Source organism: Anabrus simplex, chromosome 1 (genome assembly GCF_040414725.1).
Source record: "Anabrus simplex isolate iqAnaSimp1 chromosome 1, ASM4041472v1, whole genome shotgun sequence".
Taxonomy (NCBI): Eukaryota; Metazoa; Arthropoda; class Insecta; order Orthoptera; family Tettigoniidae; genus Anabrus; species Anabrus simplex.
In genome coordinates, this window is record NC_090265.1 from 1404826718 (window position 1) to 1404852039 (window position 25322).

At 37.9% G+C, this 25322-nt stretch overlaps 1 protein-coding gene across 1 annotated transcript in view; it reads right to left on the minus strand.

Moving 5' to 3' along the window:
* Positions 1 to 7765: 7765 nt before the first annotated feature.
* LOC136858368 (stress-associated endoplasmic reticulum protein 2) overlaps positions 7766 to 25322 on the minus strand; it is a 40277-nt gene continuing 22720 nt past the window's right edge. The window contains exon 3 of the mRNA XM_067137855.2: positions 7766 to 8397. Coding sequence (XP_066993956.1) covers positions 8360 to 8397 — 38 coding nt within the window. The 3' untranslated portion in view covers positions 7766 to 8359. The remainder of the gene's footprint in view (positions 8398 to 25322) is intronic.

The following is a 25322-nucleotide window of genomic DNA, read 5'->3' on the forward strand; positions in this document are numbered from 1 at the left end:
TTTTTCACCACTCTCCTGGAAATCCTCATAAAGTACTTCACAAGCCTCATCCCACCCTGGAATAAAGTCCTTTTGTCACTCCGCGGGGAATATGTCTTTTAGCGCATGTTAGAGTAGCTTTCACAAACCTAGAGTAGTTACTAACCTCAGGAGGAATCCATCGTATGGTACTGTCAAGATCAGCTGAATAGCTCTCCCAACTAGCTTTACTAAAGTTCCAACGAGGGAGTGGAGAAGATCTTATAATAGGAATCTGCATTCCAGTTTCCAGAAGGACAGGTCGATGTTGACTATGTGGAAAGTTCATAAGAACTTTACGAAACACAGGTAAGCTGGATCCCTGACAATCACATGAAGCAAAGCACAAGTCAGGATTGGTCTCTGAGTCCCATCTTCCTGACTTGAATGTACGTTTGTCTTTTGGATTGAAAATCAGTTGCATGTTACAAAGCTCTGCCCACTCTATAAGTTTTTCTCCACACTGGTCACTATATCTATAACCCCACAGAGTATGATGACTATTGAAATCACCCACATAGATGGATGGGTGAGAGATTGTTTGAAGAACACTGTTAGGCCACTGAATTCCTGGAGGTTTATAAATATTTATGACTGATACATCATTGACTTTTGTAGTGATGTTGAAAATGCCTGCATCAGAATTAGCTGAGACTAAATAAGAGCTGGCGATGGAATTTCGAACAAAGGTTGCTTCAGTGAGAATTGATGGTAGAATGAGTTCTTGGTTCAGGGTACTTACTGGAGTTAGACAAGGCTGTAATCTTTCACCTTTGCTGTTCGTAGTTTACATGGATCATCTGCTGAAAGGTATAAAATGGCAGGGAGGGATTCAGTTTGGTGGAAATGTAGTAAGCAGTTTGGCCTATGCTGACGACTTGGTCTTAATGGCAGACTGTGCCGAAAGCCTGCAGTCTAATATCTTGGAACTTGAAAATAGGTGCAATGAGTATGGTATGAGAATTAGCCTCTTGAAGACTAAATTGATGTCAGTAGGTAAGAAATTCAACAGAATTGAGTGTCAGATTGGTGATACAAAGCTAGAACAGGTCAATAATTTCAAGTATTTAGGTTGTGTGTTCTCTCAGGATGGTAATATAGTAAGTGAGATCGAATCAATGTGTAGTAAAGCTAATGCAGTGAGCTCACAGTTGCGATCAGCAGTATTCTGTACGAAGGAAGTCAGCTCCCAGACGAAACTACCTTTACATCGGTCTGTTTTCAGACCAACTTTGCTTTACGGGAGCGAAAGCTGGGTGGACTCAGGATATCTTATTCATAAGTTAGAAGTAACAGACATGAAAGTAGCAAGAATGATTGCTGGTACAAACAGGTGGGAACAATGACAGGAGGGTACTCGGAATGAGGAGATAAAGTCTAATTTAGGAATGAATTCGATGGATGAAGCTGTACGCATAAACCGGCTTCGGTGGTGGGGTATTGTGAGGCGAATGGATGAGGATAGGTTACCTAGGAGAATAATGGACTCTGTTATGGAGGGTAAGAGAAGTAGAGGGAGACCAAGACGACGATGGTTAGACTCGGTTTCTAACGATTTAAAGATAAGAGGTATAGAACTAAATAAGGCCACAACACTAGTTGCAAATCGAGGATTGTGGCGACGTTTAGTAAATTCTCAGAGGCTTGCAGACTGAACGCTGAAAGGCATAACAGTCTATAATGATAATGTATGTAAATTAAGTCCTAGTTTCAGCCACCTAAAATGGAATAATAATGTAATGTTTTCTCCACTAAGGGGCTGCCTGGCCGAGGCGGTAAAGGCGTGCTCAGTCCGCCCGGAAGGACGTGGGTTCGAATCCCCGTCAGGAAGTCGTAAAATTTAAGAAACGAGATTTTCACTTCCGGAGGTGCATATGGCCCTGAGGTTCACTCAGCCTACTCCAAAAATGAGTACCAGGTTAATTCCTGGGGGCAAAGGCGGCCGGGCATAGAGCTAACCACTCTACCCCATCACGTGCCATGGTTAACAATGGTGGAAGCCTTTACCTTCCACTCCTCCAAAGGCCTTCAAGGCCTGTACGGAGGTGTCTTTGTCTTTTTCCTCCACAAAGTGGGGCAGGGGCGATCGCACCCCCTCGCCCCCTAATCGCTGCTGCTGCATTTATTCAAGATCGGAATGCGACAAGAAAAGCCTGGAGTGAAGTTTACTTAGAAATAAAACCAGATTTTGATCTAATTTAAGACAAAGAAAAAAGTGTGTTTGGTAACTTAAGTGTATTTTCAGTATATATATAGTGTATATTATTACATAACACAGATTCACAAATATATACTTATGATACAATTTCACAGTTTAATATTCAACTACAAACTACTAATATTAAGAAATCATCCTATTATTAAAATGACTCTCTTGCATGACTAGCATCAAGACATGTACTGAGCTTCCCACAGCAAAAAAAAACATTGCAGTGTGAAAGCAACATCCACGGCAAAAGAGCCGTACGGTTTTTTTGCCGTACGGTCGAAACAGTGTAGTGTGAAAGGAGCCTAAGGTTGCACAAACATTCGACGGAGCAGCTGTGATGGCCGGCAACACAAGTGGACTAAGAACCAAAGTACACGAACTCTTTCCGAAGGCCATATTTATCCATGGCTTTAGTCACAAGCTTAATCTGATTTTGTCACAGTCAGTTTCCTGTATCAAGGAATGTAGAATATTTTTTCAGACCTTAACGGGATTAGGATCATTTTATCACAAGTCCTCTTAAACGATCTCATGGACTGAAAGAATTTACCGCTAAAAGGATGCCTAAATGCTCCAACACGGTGGAATTTTTCATCTCGTCTTGTTCACACAGTGAAAGAACATCGCACTTCATTCCTTGAATTCTTTCAAAATGTTTTAGATGAAAGCTCAAACTGGGACAGTGAAACAGTAGTAGCAGCACAAGGTTTCATGAAATTTCTAACCTGCACCGAAACTTCCTTTTTGTTACTGATTTTTAGCAACACTTTTACCTTCACTGATATCCTTTTCAGTATCCTCCAATCCAAGCATTTAGACGTCCTATATTGCTCCCAGAAAGTTCAGGAAATCAAAAGAGATATTAAACCTCAGGAATAAGTGCGACATAATTTGGGCCGAGACTCTGGTGTATCATGGTGTCGGAGACTCTCTACCAACTAAACGACAATGTCGGGAAGAAGATACAATAATATCAAGGAAATGCCTTTACCACTCTATTTTTGACAACATTATTGTACAATTAGACGAACGATTAGGGTCATTAAACCAATTACAGTTTACTTCCTTGTTGGATCCTCTGAAGTATGAAACGTACAATGCTACTTTTCCTCATTCCGCTTTTGAAATTCTTAAACTGTCCTATAAAGACGTTTGATTTTATCCGATTGAAGAATGAACTTACCGTGCTGTATTCGTTTGATGAATTTTATGGTGAACACCCTCATCAGTTAGTGTGTTCCCTGAAAAGCAAACGATTAGATACAGCCCTGTCCGAAGTGTAAAATTGGGTCTACTTATAGGAACTGTTCCAAGCACTACAGCATCAGTTGAAAGATCATTTTCAGCTCTTAGGAGGATTAAGACTTATCAGAGGTCTACAGAGTCAAGAGCGGCTTTCAGGCTTGGCAGTTCTGTCCATAGAAAAGGAAGTTCTACACCAACTGAAAAGCACACACATTTTATGATAATGTCATCACAACATTCACAAAACAAGAGAGACGACTAGATATCACCTTCGAGTAGACTCAAAGCAACCAAAAATCTTGTGGAGGGACTTAATACATAGTTTTGTCAGTAGTAGAGCATGCAGTGGACAACAGAAGAACTTCTCACAAAAACATAGCAAATAAGTTACTATAATTTTTGATAGGCCTATGTGTACAATGTAATATGTGTGATACTGTTGCAATAGTGTCAGAGGTATTTCAAGTTGGCTTCTATGCTGAAGGGTGAAAAGTGTAACAGGACAGAGATTTTTCTGATACATACATAAGAGATCAAAGAGTTTTCTAACTGAATAGAGACAGGTGATACATGAAATAGACGTGATTTCTACCAATCTATGCACTTTGATGTAGGAAACTGATTAAAATAATTTTTAGACAAAACGCAACAATGTTCGTCTTCCTTTTTTTTTTAATGGATTATGCACTGTCATTGGGAATAAATAAACTATTTCTATACATCTCAATAAGTTAATTGCAGCTTTAAAAATTATATCGATTTTTTAAATCTATAGATGTGATGTCACTAGTTATTTATTGTTTCCTGAAAAGCCAAGGATTTGACATGATACCGTATGCTCTGGTTAGAAGTCCTTCAATTTTCATGAGATTACACATAGGTAATTCTACATGGTTACAGCTTGGTTACATTCCTTTATATAATGATGTACGTTAAATTATACTTCTTACGTCCGATAATTAGTACGTCCTACTTTGGACAGCATACCTTCTTTTCAAAACCACCGCATGCCACTGATATGTTACCATATATCATGAACAATGGACAAATAGAAGAAGATTATTTCTGAAAGCATGCAAGTATTCAATGTTGTGCTTGATACTTCATTCCACTTTTGTTTCTTTGAATAATTAACGTTGTTAATGTCCAGTTATTTCTTTAATTTTGAGATTTTTGTAATGACATTTTATTATTTGATTTATTTGATCTTCGAGTAGTATGATTCAGGGATATTTATGAAAAAACTCATCCTACCCCGTATTATTGTTTCTCATTTGAGTTATACCTCCATTTTCCTGTCATTTACTTATATTTAAGTGTAGAACTTCGACTTTTAGCCTTACCCAATTGACGACCAACCCACTCTCTGCCCAACCCTGAGTTAGTCGGATGTTCATACAGGAATGGAGGCATCATCCTAGAGAGTATTTATCCCTGTGTACGGTACAGTAGAGCTCAGGTTGGTGGATTCGAGCCCAGTGGTATTTGAAGGTACTCAAATACACCAGTCTCATGTCTGCAGATCTAAGATCTCTTTCTCCTTCCCTCCCTCCCACCTCCCTTTAAGAATACGGTTATTGTAATGCATACGTAAAAATAAAGGCAGGAAATGTTTAAAATTAATTTAAGCGAATGAAGGGGAAAATGTGCGACTAGCTCAGATGATAGAGCTCAGGTTGGTGGGTTCAAGTCCGGTGGTATTTGAAGGAGCTCAAATACGCCAATCTCATGTCTGTAGATCTACCGGTACATAAAAGAACTCTTGCGGGGCAAAATTTTGGCACCTCGGCGTCTATGAAAACCATAGAAGAAGTTGGTAGAATTAATAGCATTATTATTCTCAATTCCGCAGAGAGCTTGAAAGCTGGCCTAATTTCTGTTCATGTAGCTGGGCACATTACTGCTCCTATAGGTTTCCTGGATAAGCTTGAAGATATAACTAGCCTACAAGCTGAAAATATGCCCAATAATCTCTCTCCTTCACTGGTTATTGAAAAGAGAAGAAAACGTTTGCGCAAAACAAAGGAAATTAACTTCTGGAACTTTTGAAAATCACACTGCAAAGACATACTAAATAAATGGCATCGTTCAAGACACACCCATCCCCCCCTTTTCAAGAGTATGGTTATAGTACTGTAATGCGTGTATCAAAATAATTTGAGCAAGAGCAAGTGTGTTTATTTCCTTTCCTCGTTGAGCGTGGAAACTGTCTTAGGCTAGAGGAAACTGTACTGGCGATGCTGGCTTTGATCGCTTTGCCGGTTAAGCCGAGTGCTTCTGTACGGACTACTTAGACACTGGTTTGTCAGTAACAAACATCTGCTCTCGTAAACATGTTACTGAAGCGCGTGATGCAAGCGCTCTGCCTGAATAAGACTCTTCCCTAATGCTGACTTACTGAAACATTTCTTCTTCATCCTATTAAAATATAATAGGAAATTAACATACAAGTACACTGGCATTACAAGATATCCCATATTACTAATTAATATTCTTACACTAGCTTATTTCCCTTTGATACCCTGAGATCAACTCCCGGCTGCTGTTTATCTGACAGTCCGCCGGTTCGAGCCTTGGGGAGGTCGGTACACGACAAACTGTCGTACAGAATATTGTTTGCTACATCTTCAACATGGAACATTAATGTGAAAAAAGTTATTTAAAATACCCATTACATTTTTGACAATAATCTGAAAAGATAAGAAAGAAAGAAAGAAAAATAAGGAACAGAAATGTAAGAAGAAACTATAGTACTGAATCAAGTTTCCGCTGTAGAAAATTGTAATATGGAACAATAATGAAATTAATTTGTTGTAATACTTTATTACTTTACACTGAGATTGTTTGTGATGTGGGAAACAATATAGTAGTGTCCGTATGTGAAGCGTTTCTATTATGAAAACCTAATAAGCATTTCAGTAATATTATGAAAGCAAAGATGAGGATAGTTTATTTTTAACTTAGCCTTCATCCACTCATTGCGAGTGCTCCCCTGACAAATTCCCTAACTTTTTGTACATGCATGCACAGAAACGGTGTCCCACCATAAGCAATCAACACTGCCCCACTCCAGTACCGAAAAGGAGGGGAAGGGAGTGAAGGGTAGTGCTGAAGGCACAGAGTGTGTGTGTGTGTGTATACATTCGCTACGGTGCCCACGTGAATCACAGCAAAACTTATAGCAGACTGTCTACCTGCAGCAATGCATGAAGCGAGGAGGTGGGGGATGCCATGCTTTGTTTATATTAGGACACTATCTCTGTGCATGCGTATATCAGCAATCATTCTTGATACTATGATACCTTTTATTTCTGGTTTATGAATAAGCTATTCTGAGTCTACCCACCTTTCTCTCCCATACAGCAAAGTCTTTCAGGAATCTCTAACTTTAAGAAGAAAGTTGTTATTTATGAAGTCACTCCCTTCAAGTAGTATTCTCTTTATCTTTGAAGCTCCCCACAACAATTAAGGAACTTCCATTACAAACATCTACTGGGATGTTTGTAGTGTCTCACCAAACCCGCTGCTTCTTTTAACTTGAAAAATGAAGCTCAGCATATGAACTGGTTTCACCACCATTGTCACTATTATTAATATTATTCATGTGCCCTGGAATCACACAAGTGGAAGGTGGCAACAGTAATACAACTACAAGTCCAATAAATATATATAAGGTAATAGAAAGCATAATTAGCTTAATTTACACCTGAACCTTCTAATCAAGCAGACCAAGCAGTAGAGCACTGGCCTTCTGAGCTAAAGTTGGCACGTTTGATCATGGCTCAGTCCGGTGGTATTTAAAGGTGCTCAAATACACCAATCTTGTGTTGGTAGATTTACTGGCACATTAATAAAGAACCCCTGTGAGACAAAAATTTGGCAGCTCGGCGTCTTTGCAAATCTTAAAAAGTATTTAGTGGGATGTAAAACCAATAACATCAACAAATGAATGGATGAATTAATAAACCTTCAAAATTGTACAGATCAACGAGTTCGTCTCAACATTTGTGGTTCTGATTCTGTACCAACCGTAGGGAAATCAACATACAAACTCGCCTGTTTAAAACCCAAGCTTCTATTGATCATTAAGTTATTTAACATTTCCTCCCATTAAGGATAGATACATACATACATCCACCCATACATTATAGACTGTTATGCCTTTCAATGTTCAGTCTGCAATGTAAATCAAATTCTGTTAGCGCTGGACTTTAGTCTTGAGGGTTTATTCAAAACACTTACTGAACATAAAAATTGTGTTCTAGACTATTACCAAATATATTAGAATAAAAATTATTTCTATAGTAAAACAACTTTATTTTCAATACATACTGATTTTGTAAAAGCCGTCATAATCTGCTCAATAGGATAGTTACAATGGAATGGTAGTTTCTTAGCAGGAATCTGCATATATTATACTCTGGTTGACTATACAAATTCTAGATAACAGATAAATTCATATTTACAGTATTTATAAATACATCCATTAACATTATTACATTTCATGCATTCTCAGTACAAAGGAATTTTTAAATGTACCCTCAAATATTATTAGAAAACAATTCCTTTGATAAATTAAGAAACAAAAAGCACATGGAAAGTCTGAAGTTCTAGATTAAATGCTTTTTCTACAGGAAACATTATCCATCACTCGTTGGATCATGATGACAACCAATACTCCAATTTGAATAAACCAATTGCATAAGAACATTTCATTATAAAACTTCAAAATCTACAGATTCAAACTGCAGTACTGGCTGGCTCAGTTTTTAGTCATACAAGGACCTATATAATTATATGAATCAGAGAGTTTGTGCTTTTCATCTTTGTACACCCAGAATATATATGATCCCAGCCTTTGAAGAACTGTAGAAACGATAACATTATTTAAGCAGCTCTGATGCTTTGGATAATCTGGAAGACAGCTAGAAAAGAAAGAAATAAAGTAAAAATTTAGTTTCACATAAAAAGGGGACATATAAGTAATTAAAAACAATTATTAACGAGATCACTGGCTACATTAATTTATTGTAGTAAAATAACCTTGAAGAAATGAAGACCATTCTAAATGGATAGTAACAGCTGCTTAATGCTACGCCCATTGATACTTTCATTAAGTTTTTCTAAAAAAAAACTTGAGTCCTAATTGCAACCAATAATGAAAGGAACAGTCATTTCAAACTAGCAAGCTATCCTTCACAAGAATATTTTACAATACAAAGGGTCTTCAGCAATCTTCACTAACATTCAGATATTCCTCATATCCAGCAACCATATAACTAGCAATTCCAGAACAAGTTATATAAAACATCTCGCACACTGAGATTCATCTAGTGTCTTCAAACCTGTTTAGTGATGTACTTTGAGCATCTCCTTTAAGGTCAAGGACGTTTTTAGTTTTATCAGAAACAGAATTATTTGAGTATGGGTAGTCATGATCTCTTTAAAGACTTTGTGAATCCCTCTGTTTACTATGTAAAAATTACCCTTTGTCTAATATCTACATTAATCCTATAGCATTCCTGTAGAAAATCAGTACCTATTATAATATTATGAATCAAATGATGGTGGTGTAAACTTATTATTCTGGTTACATTTTATATTATAAAGATCAGTTGCACTAGCATGAGAGTTTTGACATGCCAGAAGTCAGTGAAGGTGCACTTCTTCAGACTTTAACAAATTCTGGAAAACTTTACCCATCAGAGGTATAATAATTAGTATTGCACATATGTTTATTACATTGTAATACTTCTTCGACTTAGAGGCTGCCGAAAAGACAAAGTATACTTTGTGCCACCTAAAAGTAATTGGAAAAATAAATTTTATTTATTACTAGCTGATGTACCCGTGCTTCGCTACGGGATTCTCAGAAAGACTGACTTGGTGGTTTTCCTAACTGAATTCAACATAGATCATCACAAAAAAGTCAGTAGGAATGTAGCGATTGAAAGCAATGTTATCATATAAAATACTCGATCAAATGAAAAACCGCACACTTTTTCACTTTCAACGAACAGTACTACGGTGCCGATCTAAGAGTCCAAAGTTCCAGAGATGGATTAACCAGGTCGCAGACTGCTGTGAACACTCCTCTGTCATTATTCCGTTAAATATGCACACTACTCATTCCAATCAGTGCGTCAGTGTAGGGATTGAAGAGCTCGAATACTATGATGAACCAGTGTGTTACGTACCAGATATATCAGGAAATGTATGAACCAGAGGAATGGCATTCTAAAGAAGAAATGTATCTTAATCCCCAGCTACTTCCCGCCAATATACAGGCAGGCTGTTACAGTCGGTACAACCAGGCGAGTTGCCTGTGTGGTTAGGGGCGCGCAGCTGTGAGCTTGCATCCGGGAGATAGTGGATTCGAACCGCACTGCCGGCAACCCTGAAGATGGTATTCCGTGGTTTCCCATTTTCACACCAGTCACACGAGGTTGTACCTTAAAGCCAAGGCCGCTTCCTTCACACCACTATTCATTTGCTATTCCATCGTCGCCATAAGACCTACCTGTGTCGGTGCGAGGTCAAACAAATTAAAAAAACCTTGGTACGCTGCAGTAATCCTATCTATCGGGGATAAGAAGAAACAGAAGACAAAAAGCACATCACAACAAACAATGGTCAATGGAATGTTATTGTTGATAAAGTTTATGAGCTTTCTATATTGCAGGCCTTCACATTAGTTTTCTTTCGACTCTGTGATATTAGGGTGTCCTACAAAATTATTTATATCGTAGACTGCAGTTCCTTATTCTCAGACTTTACATACCGATTTTCACTAAATTCTGTTCACCCATTTTCTCGTGACTCGGCGCTGATATGGACTTAGTAACAAAAAACCAAATTCATGAATATCTCTGATTATATGCGGTACGGTAACAATGTATAAGACATAAGTGATCGGAAATTTAATAACTTCTTACATAACTACTACTAACTTACGACATAACTAAAGTTATGTTAGTTATGTAGTATTTATCGATACGATCACTAATAACAAATAACTTATTTGAGAATTACATTTCAGGCCTTCCCCTAAACTACCATTTCACTCAACGTGAATAAAATAATGTGTAGCCTAGATTGCAGTGGTTCATCACCCGACATTACATACCGATTTTCATTAAATTCTCTTCAGCCGTTTTCTATTGATGCGTGTACATACATACCTACAGACAGACAGACAGACAGAAATTACGGAAAAGTAAAAAAAAATGCATTTCCTTGTTACTGTGGACATGGCAGATACAGAAACATCATTAATTTCAAATTCTGAGCAATGCACAGGCAAAACACATTTTATATATAGATTACATTTCATGCCTTCCCCTAAACTACCATTTCACTCATTGCGAATAACATTATTGATAGCCTAGATTATAGCGACCTATTCCCCGACTTTGCATACCAATTTTCGTGAAGATACGACCACTAATAAAATAAATATTTGACAATTAAATTTTAGGCCTTCCCCTAAACTACCATTTCACTCAGCGTGATTAAAATAATTTATAGCCTAGATTGTAGCGGTTCATTACCCGACTTTACATTCCAATTTTCATTAAATTCTCTTCAGCTGTTTTCTCGTGATGCATGTACATACATACAGACAGACAGACAGACAGACAGACAGACAGACAGACAGACATTACGGAAAAGTAAAAAATGCATTTTCTTGTTACTGTGGACATGACCGATACAGAAATACCATTCTTTTCAAATTCTGAGCAATGTACAGACAAAACTCTTATTTTATATATATAGATAATATGTTTTACGTCGCAATGACACATACAGATCTTACAGAGACAATGGAAATAGGAGCTAGATGTGTGAAGGAAGCAGCTGTGGCATGGAAATCCATCTTCAGGACTACTGACAGTGATGTTCGAACCCACGATCTCCCGAATGCAAGGTGCCAGCTACATGATCCAAATCACACAGCCATTTGCTTAAAAAACAAAGAGAGAGAGAGAGAGAAGATGATATACTGTATACGATATTGTAAAAAGTAACGGCAAAAAGCATTGCACTATTAAGAAAATCCCTGCAGATGGTTTCTTAATATATGCATTGATGATCTGAAGGCAGAGAGTGCAAGGTCATTCATCAAAGATTTTGATATGCAAAAAGGTTTGAAAAACTCAACAAATTTCTGTCTTGTGCCCCTACTCTCAATCAGCAAGCCTATGAATTCTGTTTTTATTTAGGTTTTATGCTGGCTTGTAGAAAGGAACTGTGGGTTTGTGTGTTCCCTTCTTCTCATGATCAATATCATCCGGTTGACTTGCAGAGGATTCGAAGTGGACGGTTGGATCAATTATACATCCTACATTGTTATCTTTGTAGGCAATCATATTGATCCTTAAGTGCTTGCATTCTCTGCCAAACCATACATCTCTTCATGAACAGTGAATCCAATTCTTCTGAGGGCCTGCAAGATGGAGATTCTTATTTGATGATGCCTAGCAATGTGCAGGGTCTCGCCGTGCGGGTAGGGACAAAGGACATATGCAAGTGTTTCAATCTTGTTGAGGCAGGGCCTACAATGTTGTCTATGGTATTGCCAGACACAGCAACAACTGCTGCTGCTACATTCCCACTCATCTTGAGGCCATCTCTCCACTCGCTGTGTGATAATCCATCATGTTGGCCAACAAATCTATTGGAAGCTGGATGTTCTCCTTTATCTTTGTGAGGGTCACACCACTTTTTAAATTCCAGATCTCTTAGTACCCAACCCCTGATCTTCCGAGAGTCTAAAAATCTATCCTTAGGATTCTCAAGGTTGTCAGCAGGTAAGATAGTCCTGTCAAACAATTCCTTGAAGTTTCTTGTACTGAAGATGCAAGGATTATGATATTTTTTTTCTTTCAGAACCTGCAGACTGTTTATCTGTTGTAAGAATACTTCCTATTGTGCAAAATATATTCCAAGAGCCTTAAATTTCCCGTGACTGAATATCACATCATCTGATACGATCAGCTGATAGCATGAGGATTTCCTTCAAGTTTGATTTTATCAATGTGTGTGTAATGATGACGTATTCCACAAGAATTAAATTTATAGGCTGTAAAGGGTAGATGAGGGCAGGACAGGGATGATAATGCAAAATTTCTGATAAGCATGCAACAGAGGGGGAAGGAGTGAGTAATTCAGTGTTACTATGCAAGTTCAGCATCGTGTTTTGAGGATTAGAGGCGATTACATTCTGAGAGATGACACTCCTGAGATATTTTGTATAATATATATCATATATACTAACAAGAAGAATTTCCTTTTCTTTATTGAATTTATGCCTTAAGTTGAGACTTCATAATTTTTCAATTTCAGACTGTCAAAAGTGTACTTTTCTTTATATATTATAAACAACAATTCAGTTAATTTTGACAATTATTTAGAGATTACTACTGAAATGGAGTATTTTAGATGGAAACCAGCTGAAATATTGGATCATGGGCCCATATAATTGGCACTCAGGGACACAATTTGGATTCAACTGTCATATAAAATATATATATTTAAAAAGAAATAGAGGTGCTGCCTACACAGAGCCATGTATAGGCCGAAATTGATAGTAAGAAGGGTGGGGAGGGCATTATAATAATATACATGGACTATGTACATTATAAAATGTAAATTTTAAAAAATCAAAACAGTGTGATGGCACTCTGTCAGTTTTCTAGAAATAAAAAACCAGCTCCTTGTACCTGCCAAAAACTCACCAACCGGAGCAATACTTGTCTCTCCAAACTTATTCAAACCCACGTACACTCGTCAGATGTCTAGCCTACTGGTTTGCGCTGACATTGTACTTGCGAGCTCACGACGAAGGTAGGATAAGTCTCACATCCAAAACTAGGAGAGCACGCAGAAGGGTCGGCAAGTATACTTGTGGACACGCTGGTGTACATAAACAAGCTCCGACTGATGATCTTTATCATTGAGATTTGGAAATACAGTGTTAGCCTTTGAATGTTTTTACGTTGAAAGTACTCTAAGAATATTAGCTTTAGGTGCAGTTGTATTCTGTAGCTTATCATACACTGTATATCTCACCAGTAACGTCAAAGAAGGCTTTTGTATAACAGTAGTCAGTATACTTGATTACATTCAGGAATGTTTAGGTTTTATTGTTGTTAAGTCCTATAAGGTATTCATTACCAATGTTCAGGCCTACAAATACAGACCAAAGATGATAAATATACGCAAGTAATTAATGTTACCCACTTCATAAAACTGTTTGGCGTCTAGAATGCGATGAGATCTGGGACTGTCAAGGTACTTAGTGTAAAAATGCACTATCATTAAATAATTTCTGAACTCAAAGATGTCAAAGACAAAGACAAGAATTTATACAAGTGCAGGTAAGCATCTCCACTAGAGCTCCGTTATGCCAGTTTATAAAATTCATACAAAATTATCTTTGGGATTGCATGTATAAATGGGGGTGAGGGATGGGGAATCTTTCTTCTGCAGATTATAATAATAAAGACGATGATGCTTGTTGTTCAAAGGGGCCTAACATCTGGGTCATCAGCCCCTAATGGTACGAAATGAGACGAAATGTAATGACAAATTAAAAGTTCAAAATCCTTCACTGACCAGAATTCAAAACGTGAGGATGAAGGAGGAATGGATGGATATGAATTTTAAAAAAATCAGTGGATCCAACCCGCAATGCCTCACATTCACAGAAACTGACGTAAAACAATAGTATTAGTGACTAAGGGACTGCTTCTATAGCATAATACTGAATCGATGATGCTTTCAGTCTACAGGAGTCCAAAATCCAAGTCATTGGCCCCTCATAATGGTACTTATCGCTAGGAAAGTAGAACCATGATATTTGTCATGTTGCAGTACGGTACTAATCAAAAGTAGCGTAGACTCACGGTATTCCACACATTATGTTACTACCCACAGGTAATAAAATTTGCACATGTAATACAAACCTATGGGGTTTCACACATTGCGGCACCATTTACAGGCAACGCAAACCTATGGTGTTCATCACATACGTGTACTAACCACAGGGACTCGCACTATTCTATGGTGTTCCGCATATAGTGGGTACTAACCATACCAAGCCAGAACCATGGTGTCGCTCCTAAAGTGGTACTATTCACAGGTACTGTAAAAGCCGGCAACGCACCCTGTTGCTACTAATCACAAACCTATTTTGTACCTAACATAGTGGTACTAGGCGCAAGTAAAAGCGACTCATGGTGTTCCCCCTGTGGTAGTACTAATCACAAGTAGTTTCATGGTTTAAATCCAAACATCCCTTGGTCACAACTTTTAGTTGCCTCTTACGACAGGCAGGGGATACCGTGGGTGTATTCTTCGTCTGCATCCTCACCCACAGGGGGTTAATAATAAAGAAACGGAATCTTTATTCATTACCAAAAAAAAATAGAGAAGAGAACTGTTTGGGCTACCTTAGGAAGGATTAGCTCTTTAGTTCTCACGTCCTGCTGATGCCAAAAGGAATCCTTGTTGTGGGCGTTCTGGTTTGTGTTTGGAGAGAGTGGGAAATTTTCTACTCTCATCTAAAAAGATGCAAGCGCTGCTCTACCAAATTCCACATGTGACTGGTCGTTAGCTTCCCTTGTTCTTGAATGGGTGCAGTATAGTTTATTCCATCCCCCCCCCCCCCCCAAGCAAATTGTTTCATCATGTTTCATATTACCTCACCCACTGCTTCATCCTTTTATTTTAGGGGCAGGGATGTAGGGATGTTAACACATTACTTGTAAAATAACTCATGTCACTTTGTTTGCTTGTCTCCAGTAGAATGGGACTAGCCCACTGCAATAATGGAATCTTCAATTCAAAAAAAAAAAGGTTTTTAATAACAAGGCCATGTCTTTAGAATCCCTCTGATCTCCGTTAGCTTACTTGTGTTTTCTAATTTGCTACCATCTGGCCTTTGCTTCTGAAATTTTAAATTACTGTGATCTCACTTAAACCTGACTGAGTTTATTTGGTGCACGCAACATCACTTGCGGTCTGAGGGACTACCAACACTAGCGTGCCTGCAAGCATGGCTGTCAATTTGGTCGGCTTCAATTGTTTTTCAGGGTGGAATCATAATGTAATATTCATTGTTTTATAGTCCTACATCTCACGGGTCACCACATTTGTTATGAAGGCTACAATTTAGATTAATAATATAGCTTAAATGATACCTTCAAATCATTTTGCGAGTGTCAAAAAGCACTCTGTAAATGTCTATTATAGTTAAGGTGTGTGTGTGTGTTCTAATATCAATTTTGAAGGTTAAAGTTATTTTCTAAATGAATTTAAAAAGATGTTTAATAAACAGTATTCTAACGAATCTGATAGTCTTATTTGAGAGTTCAAGCTTTACCAAGTTATGTTCTTGGCAGGGTCGTCTAGCACCTTACACATCCTGTTCTCCGTCTGTTCCTATTAACTTTAGTTGTCCTTGAAATGGTGTCTCACCTATGCACTAGCCACCAGTTTTAGAAAGGTGGGGCAAAATCCACCTGATGAACCCACTGCCACACTGGGATAGAACACTGGTAATTTCATGATTGAAAAAGCCAAAAAAGCTTGAATAAATCATTAAAATGGGTTCAATTCAATCTTGCAAAGTTCGTATGCTTCCACCTGAAGCATGGATTATGGCATCAAAGGTTTTCCACATGTCACCTTTTCTCGTTTAGTCCATATTCATAACTGAATATACAGTACATTATTGTGCAATTTGCATGTCGAACCATCCATGGTCTCAGCATTATCCCCACCATGATTGTCTCGCATATTATTACATTGTAAATGTTACACAAGGTTCTGTAATACCTTCTGTACTAAGTCACAACTGAAAGCACGGCCATACTAATGCATACTGGGCACGCCTATCTAGTACAGCAAGAGTAAGGAATACAAGCTCCATCTGCCTCAGACTTGCATACTTGTAGAACTACAGTGTAAACTCATGGCTTCAATGCTCCATTAGACTTACAAGAGATAGATAGATAGATAGATAGATAGATAATGCCTTTATTGGTGGCGAAGTTAGGGCTCAAGGCCCTCTCTTACACTTAACCACTAGATGAGTATACATATACATAACTTATAATTTCGAATACAAATAAAACAAATAATACTAATAATAATAATAATAATAATAATAATGAAAGAATCCTTAATTTTAAAATACACAAAATAACGTACACTTAAATTATTTAACTGCAGTAATCCATTCATTCATCCCATTCATTCCTTCATTCACTCAACAATTATCCAACAAGTCAGCGGGATCTACCCAGCAAATGCTCCCGGCAAGCCACTTTAAACTTGCGATCAGAAGGATTTTCTCTAATGTTCGCAGGTAGCGAATTCCATGACCTAGACACAGAGATTATGAAGGAGCGGTTGTACACAGCAGTACGGTTTATAGGTATGGCAAGAGAGGAACCAGATCTTGTATTGTGTTCATGATAGGACGAGAGGTAAGAAAAAGATGAAGACAGATAGTCGGGAGTATTAGTGGAAAGAACTTTGTGCAGAAGCGATAGCATGTGAAGTTCACGGCGCTGGTGCACTCGAAGCCACGACAGCTCCTTATAATAAGGTGATATATGAGCATCATATCGCAGATTAAAGATATATCTTATGCAGCTGTTCAGGCTCCGGTCCAGTTTCTTGTTACTGTCCCAGGTTATTCCAGTCAACACAGTGTCACAGTAGTCAAATATAGGTAGTATAAGAGAGCGAATTATTTGTACTTTAAGTCGAACAGAGAATATATTAGCGAACCGTTTCAGGGGATATAAGCTTTTATGTACTTTATTGCATGTGCTTATCACCTGTTGAGTCCAATTTAGAGTCTCAGTCATGATAATTCCTAAGTTGGTCACTGAAGTAGAGTAGGGTATGATTTTATTGTTTAAAATTATTGGGGGGATGTTCTGTTGCTTGAGGGAATAAAGGTTTTTACTGGTACCGATAATAATAACTTGAGTCTTATTTGGATTCATTACTAAACTGTTTTTATTTACATAGTCACTAAGATGTTGAAGGTCAGAATTTATTTTATTAATTGCAGTATCAATATCACTCGGTTTTGAATGATAGTAAATCTGTATATCATCCGCGTACACTTGCAATTTGCAGAATTTAAGAGCTGTTGATATATCATTAATTTGGATGATAAATAGCAGTGGTCCAAGAACCGACCCCTGAGGGAAGCCGAGGGCCTTCCTTTGCCATCCTGAAGTCAAATTTCCAACTGTTACACGTTGCCGGCGATTTTCAAGATAAGATAAAAAGAAACGAAGTGATACACTGTTAAAATTTAGCTCTCGAAGTTTCTGCAGTAGTAACTGAGGATTAACAGTGTCGAAGGCACTACTGAGATCTAATAATGTCAATACAGTCACGTCCCGTTGGTCCATTGCACGTCTGATATCATTTATATTATATAGTTCCTCCATGCAAACAGTAATCAGATACGTACTTTGGATATGGTACTATATCCCAACCCATTTATTTTAGTATATCCTCCAGAAATCTTATCAATTTCAGCTGCTTCTCTAGTTTTTTATTTTTATATCTTATCGTAAATATATTTGTTACTGAAGGTAAATTTCAATACTTTTTTGGAATTAGTTACCTTCCCCACCTAGACATCACCCATGGAACCAACAATACATACTGCTCACTGCCTTCTGTAAATCCTGACATACATACTCCCCTTGTTCATTAATGAGTGATGGAAAGTCCTTTTTGGAACCTGTTTCTGATGTTAAAGAACCTATACATAACCCTCCACTTCTCGCTAAAATTTATACGGCTTGCTATTATGTTCTCCTTAGCTGTTTTGCTAGATTCAAATTCCTAGTATGTTTCTTCAATTTCTTATTAATTTCACATCCTTCTCTCATTATTTTTTTCCAACCTGCACCTTCTCCTTAATTTCTTTACTTGTATCTTATAATGTAACAGGTCTTTACCACTCCCTACCTCCTTTATGGGTATGTAACTGCTCTCATATTCCTAATGAATGTTAATGCTGCTTCTTTAATTATCCACATTTTGTAATTATGAAAAGTTTGAGATATAGTTTTTACCGCAAATTACACAAATTCGTGAACTTTAGTTTTGACTTAATAAATTTGTGCTTCCTGCTATTACCACCCGCCCCAAAAATAACTTTCAAACTTGTCTTAAAATCTATTGATGGACACATCCAAAGTATTGAGATAGACTAGATATAAAGGATTCAAACAACAGGAAAGAACCCAGATACAGCAATTGTATGGAGGGAAACTTCTGAGTCAATATGGTGATACAGAAAGCCATGCTGACGCTTGTCACTCTTCTCTTATCTTCATATATCAGTTATTGTCTTTAGCCTCAACAAAACAAAACCTAATCTTTTATGCTTTACTTTGTTCACCATATTAATTACAAAATGTCTTGCTGTTACTGTGCAAGTTCCCTATTATTATGTATAGTTAAAATATCCCTATGTCGGCAATACTCTTCTATGTTAAATGTAACAGTGATAGATTTTTTTTACTTTTTTTACAAGTTGCTTTACGTCGCACCAACAAAAGGTAGGTCTTATGGCGATGACGAGATAGGAAAGGGCTAGGAATGGGAAGGAAGCAGCCGTGGACTTAAGATACAGCCCCAGCATTTGCCTGGTGTGAAAATGGGAAACCACTAAAAAACATCTTCAGGGCTGCTGACAGTGGGGTTCGAACCTACTATCTCCGAAATTCAAGCTCACAGCTGCTCGCCCCTAACAACACGGCCACCTCACTCAGTGCAATTGAAATGTCATCTTGGATTTTATATTTAAGAAGGTATGGTGAAAAGGATGGAAGAGTTAGTCATGAGCATTAAAACAAGACTACTCTCCTAGGTCTCTGTTAAAGTATGTTTTGTATATATTTACCCTTCATCACAAACACTGACTGGTAACGTGTTCTCAGGTGGCCTTCGTTTGAGCTGTAGTGGTACCTATCAGTTATGAGGTTTATTAGAAGGGTACTTATGTAAATATCGTATGGCTTTTACTTGTAGTGCCTGGAAAGTCTAAGGACATGTTTGGCTCACCTAGTGCAGTTCTTTCCATTTGATGCCCTTAGATGACTGCACGTCTGGTTGTACGATGATGATGAGGTACGGAGAGAGTGAAATCCGGTGTTTATTGCAATGATTGAAGCAGATGAGGTTAAAATACGGATAAAAATATATATACGGAAGACGGAGTTGATCATGAAAGAATAGATATTGATCTGCAGGTTGAATTTATTGAAAGATGGGATGAATTATGTGTCAATAAGAGTTTTCTTTTTTTTTTTTTGCTAGGGGCTTTACGTCGCACCGACACAGATAGGTCTTATGGCGACGATGGGATAGGAAAGGCCTAGGAGTTGGAAGGAAGCGGCCATGGCCTTAATTAAGGTACAGCCCCAGCATTTGCCTGGTGTGAAAATGGGAAACTCGTCGCCATAAGACCTATCTGTGTCGGTGCGACGTAAAGCCCCTAGCAAAAAAAAAAAAAAAAAAGGGAAACCACGGAAAACCATCTTCAGGGCTGCCGACAACAAGAGTTAAATAAGATGAATATTTAAATGTGTTTCGTCAGATATATGAAGTGAAATAAGTGAATAGAAATATGCGATGATATTATATGGTGATATGAAGGAAAGGTTGAATAAATAATGATAATGCTGCGATGATATACATAAAATGACGGAAATGGTGATAAAGGAGAATTTATTGATGCAGACACGGACCTATAATATGTTACGGAGGGAACAACGATATTTATGTGGTGAATTATCCATATTATGATAAATGGCAGCATAAATACGATACTTGAGGAACACTGACAGGGCATCTTTCATAACCATCTTCACAATTTTCCTTGTTGATATGGACTTATGACCATGCGGTTTTACACCTTAAAGAATCATGACTAAAACCATTGCCAGATAATGCAATTGAACAATATTTCAATGTTAGCAATGCTCTGCTTTGATATGGATTAAGGGACAATCTAAATTCATGAATTCTATTACCATAGTTAGTGTGTTAAAACTGTAAGACGTATTCTCTATAACTTTTGTTATGTAGTTTTCGATAGGACCAATAACATATTTAGGTATTTACATTTTTGGTGCCTTCCCCCAAACTACAATTTCATCCACCGTGAACAAAATGATTTATAGCCTAGACTGCAGTGTCTTATTCCCTAAATTTATATACCAATTTTCATTAAATCCTGTTTACCTGTTTTGTCGTGGTTCAGTGCTGATATGGACTTAGCAACAAAACTCGAAATTTATTAATACCTCGTATCACAGCCGGTACAGTAAAAATGCAATAGACAAATGATCGGAAATTTAATTCTATGATGGGGTTGAGTGAAGTTAAATGAGAAAGGAAAGAAAAGAAGAGAGGAAAGGACATATAGGGTGCCCGAAACGTCCGAGGTAATAATTGACACATGACTGGCAAGACACAGGTTTTTCTTGACACCAAAATAAATTGCCTCTCAACCTCCAATATTCTGTGAAGTATTGCCTCGTGAAATGTTAACAGACTTTTGGGTCACTCTGTACATTACACTGGAGTGGTGGCAGAGCGACGAAAAATGGAGTGGGCCTGATAATACCAAAACAACTGGAAGAGTACGTGGAATGGTAGGGTACATCAGCAACACTATTATGAAAATTATCCTGAGAAGAGGAACAAAGTGAAGGACTCCATACAAGTGTATGCACCACAGAGAGGGAGCAAAGACGTTATTGAAGAATTCCTAGAGAAACTAGAAAAGGAGATAACTGATTTGGAAGTGATTATCATGGGAGACTTAAATGCACAAGTGGGAAACGAAGGACAAGGAAAGGAAGAAGTAATCGGACCATATGGATATGGGAAAAAGGGATGAAAAAGAGAAACTAGTTGAATTTTGTGAGAGGAATGGAACGATTGTAGGCAACACATGGTTTTGGAATAAAATCAGCGGGATAATTACAAGATATGGCAGGGGTGACAAAAGAATAAAATCAGCAATTAGTGTCCTCTTCTTGAGGTGGTGCAGCTCTTTTCAGGCAAAACCCTCAATGGAGGTGAACTGCATGTGCCATTTATGGAAGTACCAGGAATCGAACCCAGGCCCTTGAGGACAGCAGCTAATACCATTAACCATTACGCTACAAAGGAGGACAAATAAGTAATTGATTACTTTCTGGTGAGAAGGATAGATCCCAGACAGTTGATGGATGTAAAAGCTTTATCAGAAGATGCATTCCATGGAGATCATAGAGTTGTGATAGCAAAATGAGGGAGAAAATGGAAAAATTGAAGGGGATAGTAAAATAAATTTGTGGAAATTTAAAAAAAAAAGAACATACAGAAAGAATTTCTGGAGAGATTGAATCAACTAATTCCAGTTACTGAAGTAGGAAATGTAAAAGATGAATGGTCAAACTTCAAAATAAGTGGGGCAGAATGTGCCTGTGGTAGACGCTACAGCCCCTGTAGGGCCTTGGCCTCCTGGACAATCTCCATCCACTCTTCTCCGTTGACTGTTCTGGTTCTCCATCTTCTAACTCCCATCAGTCTCAAATCCTCCTCCACGCTGTCCAACCATCTGATCCTCGGTCTTCCCCTCATACGACGTCCTTCTGGTGTCCCATCAAAGACTTTCTTTACTGTCCTATTCTCTGTCATTCTCTATATGTCCCAACCATCACAGTCTACTACTATTTATTTCTGCTACTATATCTGGTTTATTATATCCATTACATCCGTCAGGTTTCCTTTGTCCTTTGGTTCCGTAACGAGTCTTTTTTCCAGGGTAGGGTTGTTGACCCCATGCCCAACCCCCAACCTGAAGGACCATCTGACCCATCGCCTTAGACTTGTCCAGCTTGGTGGCAGAATATCAACGAGAATGAAATAAAAGGAGACACCGTGGTGGAATGAGAAAGTGGGAGAAGCAGTGAAAGAAAAGAAGAAACCATGGCAAAAATGGAATAGAGATTTAAAAAAAGAAAGTAAAAGACAGCATCTTAATAATAAAGAGATATGATAAATAGGTAAGAGAGAAAAAGTTTAAAAGAATTTACACAAAAGATGGAAACAGATAGAGCTGACAGTAAAAGAATGCTGTATGGAATTACAAAGTAATAGGAAAGAATGAGTTTATATACGCCTGATGAAAGAGGAAGGCCGAGAGTTGACAACACATCCAGAAGAAATAAAGAGAAGATGGAAGGAGTATTTTGACAAACTGGTGAATGTGAGAAATTGTGCAGAGGACATGGCAGTAATACAGTGTGATGACTCAATAGTAGATGATGATATAACCATATCAGATGTGGAATTGGTAGTCCATAAAATAAAAAGTGGAGAAGTTACCAGGAATGGATGTAATTAGTGTGGAAATGTTAAAGGCTGCTGGACCTATTGGACAACAATGGATGTTCAAATTGTTTTTAAAAAAGTGCATATGGAGACAGAAACGAGTGCCAGAAGACTGGGAAAAGGGAATAATAATAATAGCATTCTTTACGGAGGGGGCAAAAAAGTGTGTGATAACTATAGAGGAATCAAACTCTTATCACAAGTAGCAAAAATACTGGAAAGAATATTAGAGCGGAGACTGAGATGAAGGGTAAGGAGATTTGTAAGAAGTGGAAGATCTACAGTGGATCCAAAGTACTGCATGAGGGAATTCATGATCGTATTCCCAGGGAAGTGTGGGAAACCATGGTTAAAAAGAGACTGGGTACACAATCTGTACAAATGGTGCAAGCAATGTACAACAACTGTGTCAGGAATGTACAGACTCCAGTTGGAAAGACGGAATGGTTTAGAAATGAAACTGGACTAAGACAAGGGAGTGTGTTGTCATCTCTTTTGTTTATAATGGTTATAGATGAAATAGGGATGAAATATGGAAATAGGAAGATGAAGTTATTACTATTTGCAAACGATATTGTGGCCTGTAGAACGAACAGCAAAGATGTGCAAGAACAACTTGATGCACTGAATGAGAAAATTGAAAAGTATGGTTTGAAAATCAGTGCAGAGAGAAGCAAGACCATGGTGATATCAAAAGGAGAAAATAAGGAAAAGGCATTGTCAAAATTGGTCAGAACCTTGAAACTATGGATAGTTTCAAATACCTAGGGAGTGAATTAATGCAGAATACAAGGCTGGACATGAAGATTAGCAAAAAGATGCAACAGGGCAATGCATTCTACCACATTGTATGAAACCTTGTCTGCAATAAGGAAGTAACAAGAAGTGTAGAGAGATAATGTACAAAGAGTATTATGCACCCATATTGACTTATGCAACAGAGACCAGGACAAGGATAAGTAGGGAGGAGAGTAGAATTCAAGCCAGAGAAATGCAATAAAAAGTACGATAGGAAAGACAAGAAAAGACAGATTGAGAAACAATCTGAGAAAGGAGGTAGGAATGGAAAACCTAAATGAGAGAATCTACGAGAGTAAACTAAGATGATAGGGACATATAAAGAGGATGGAGGAGGACAGAATACCAAAACAGATGGAGACGAAGTTCCAGGGAAAGGTCGAGACCAAGAACAAGGTGGATCAATTGAATAAAGAGGAGTGCAGGAAGATGAATCCTGGACAGTAACAAAATGAATGAAAAAGAATGGTGGAAGGAGAGAGAAAGGTGGAGGAGTGCTATAAATGCCCTAATCTGGCAACAGCTGAATAAGGAGAAAGATTATGTTAATTTCCTCAAAATTCACAAATGCTCTGTAATTTAATTTGTAAGAGATTGTATATTGATCCATGAAGGAGCTTGCTAGGAGTGCAGTAGAAATGTGTCCAAATCCGACAATGTTTTGGGTAATATTAAAAAAATAAAACAAAGCCTTAACAACCACATAAACACGTTCATGTGAACAGCATAACACATACCGATACATCAAAACTTAAACTAGTACAAAAGTACACAATAACTTTTACTATCAAAAAGTGTTTGAAAATTATTGTATTTTAAGTATAACACATGAACTACTAAATGAACCACATGCCAAGATTGCTTATAGAAAACTGTTGGTCCAAATTCCTTCATAAGATACAAATGCTATATGAAGGATGCAAAAGCTGGGTGCAAGTGAGTACTAAAAGATCTGATTGGTTCAGGACAGAAAAGTACAACAGGGTATTTCACTTTCCCATTACTTTTTATCACACTTATGGCTGTGAACACAAGAGTAGGAAATGGGGATCTCAATGCTGTGGTATTTGCCGACAATGTAGCTATATGGTGAGACACAGAGATAGAATTACAGAGAAGATTAGGTGAATGGAACTCCAAGTTTAAAGAGTACCAGCTGACAGTAAGAAAAGCGAAGTGTCTGAGGATATGTTTGGCTCACCAGGAACAGGTCTTTTCTGATTTTATGCCCATAGGCGACCTGCGCGTCAGGATGAGGATGAAATGATGATGAAGACAACACAAACACAGCCCCCATGCCAGCGGAATTAACCAATAGCCAGCCATACACGGAAAGGTATTCTGACAGGTGAGGTCTTTTGTAACGCATACCGACAGGCTAGGGCTGCTCGTTAGTGAGCAAGGTCAGTTTGAGGCGTTATCCGCTACAGACCAGATCTGTTGTCAGCACCTCAACGGAAAGACCTCGCTTCACAGATCAAGCCTTTTTTAAGGAAAGCATGGAGTGGACAAAGGCACTGCTAGAAAAATTTATCGAAATGTACAGAGAGCGGCCGTGTCTCTGGCAATTAAAACATGAGGCGTACATGAATAAAAATTTAAGAAGTAGGGCATATAATGA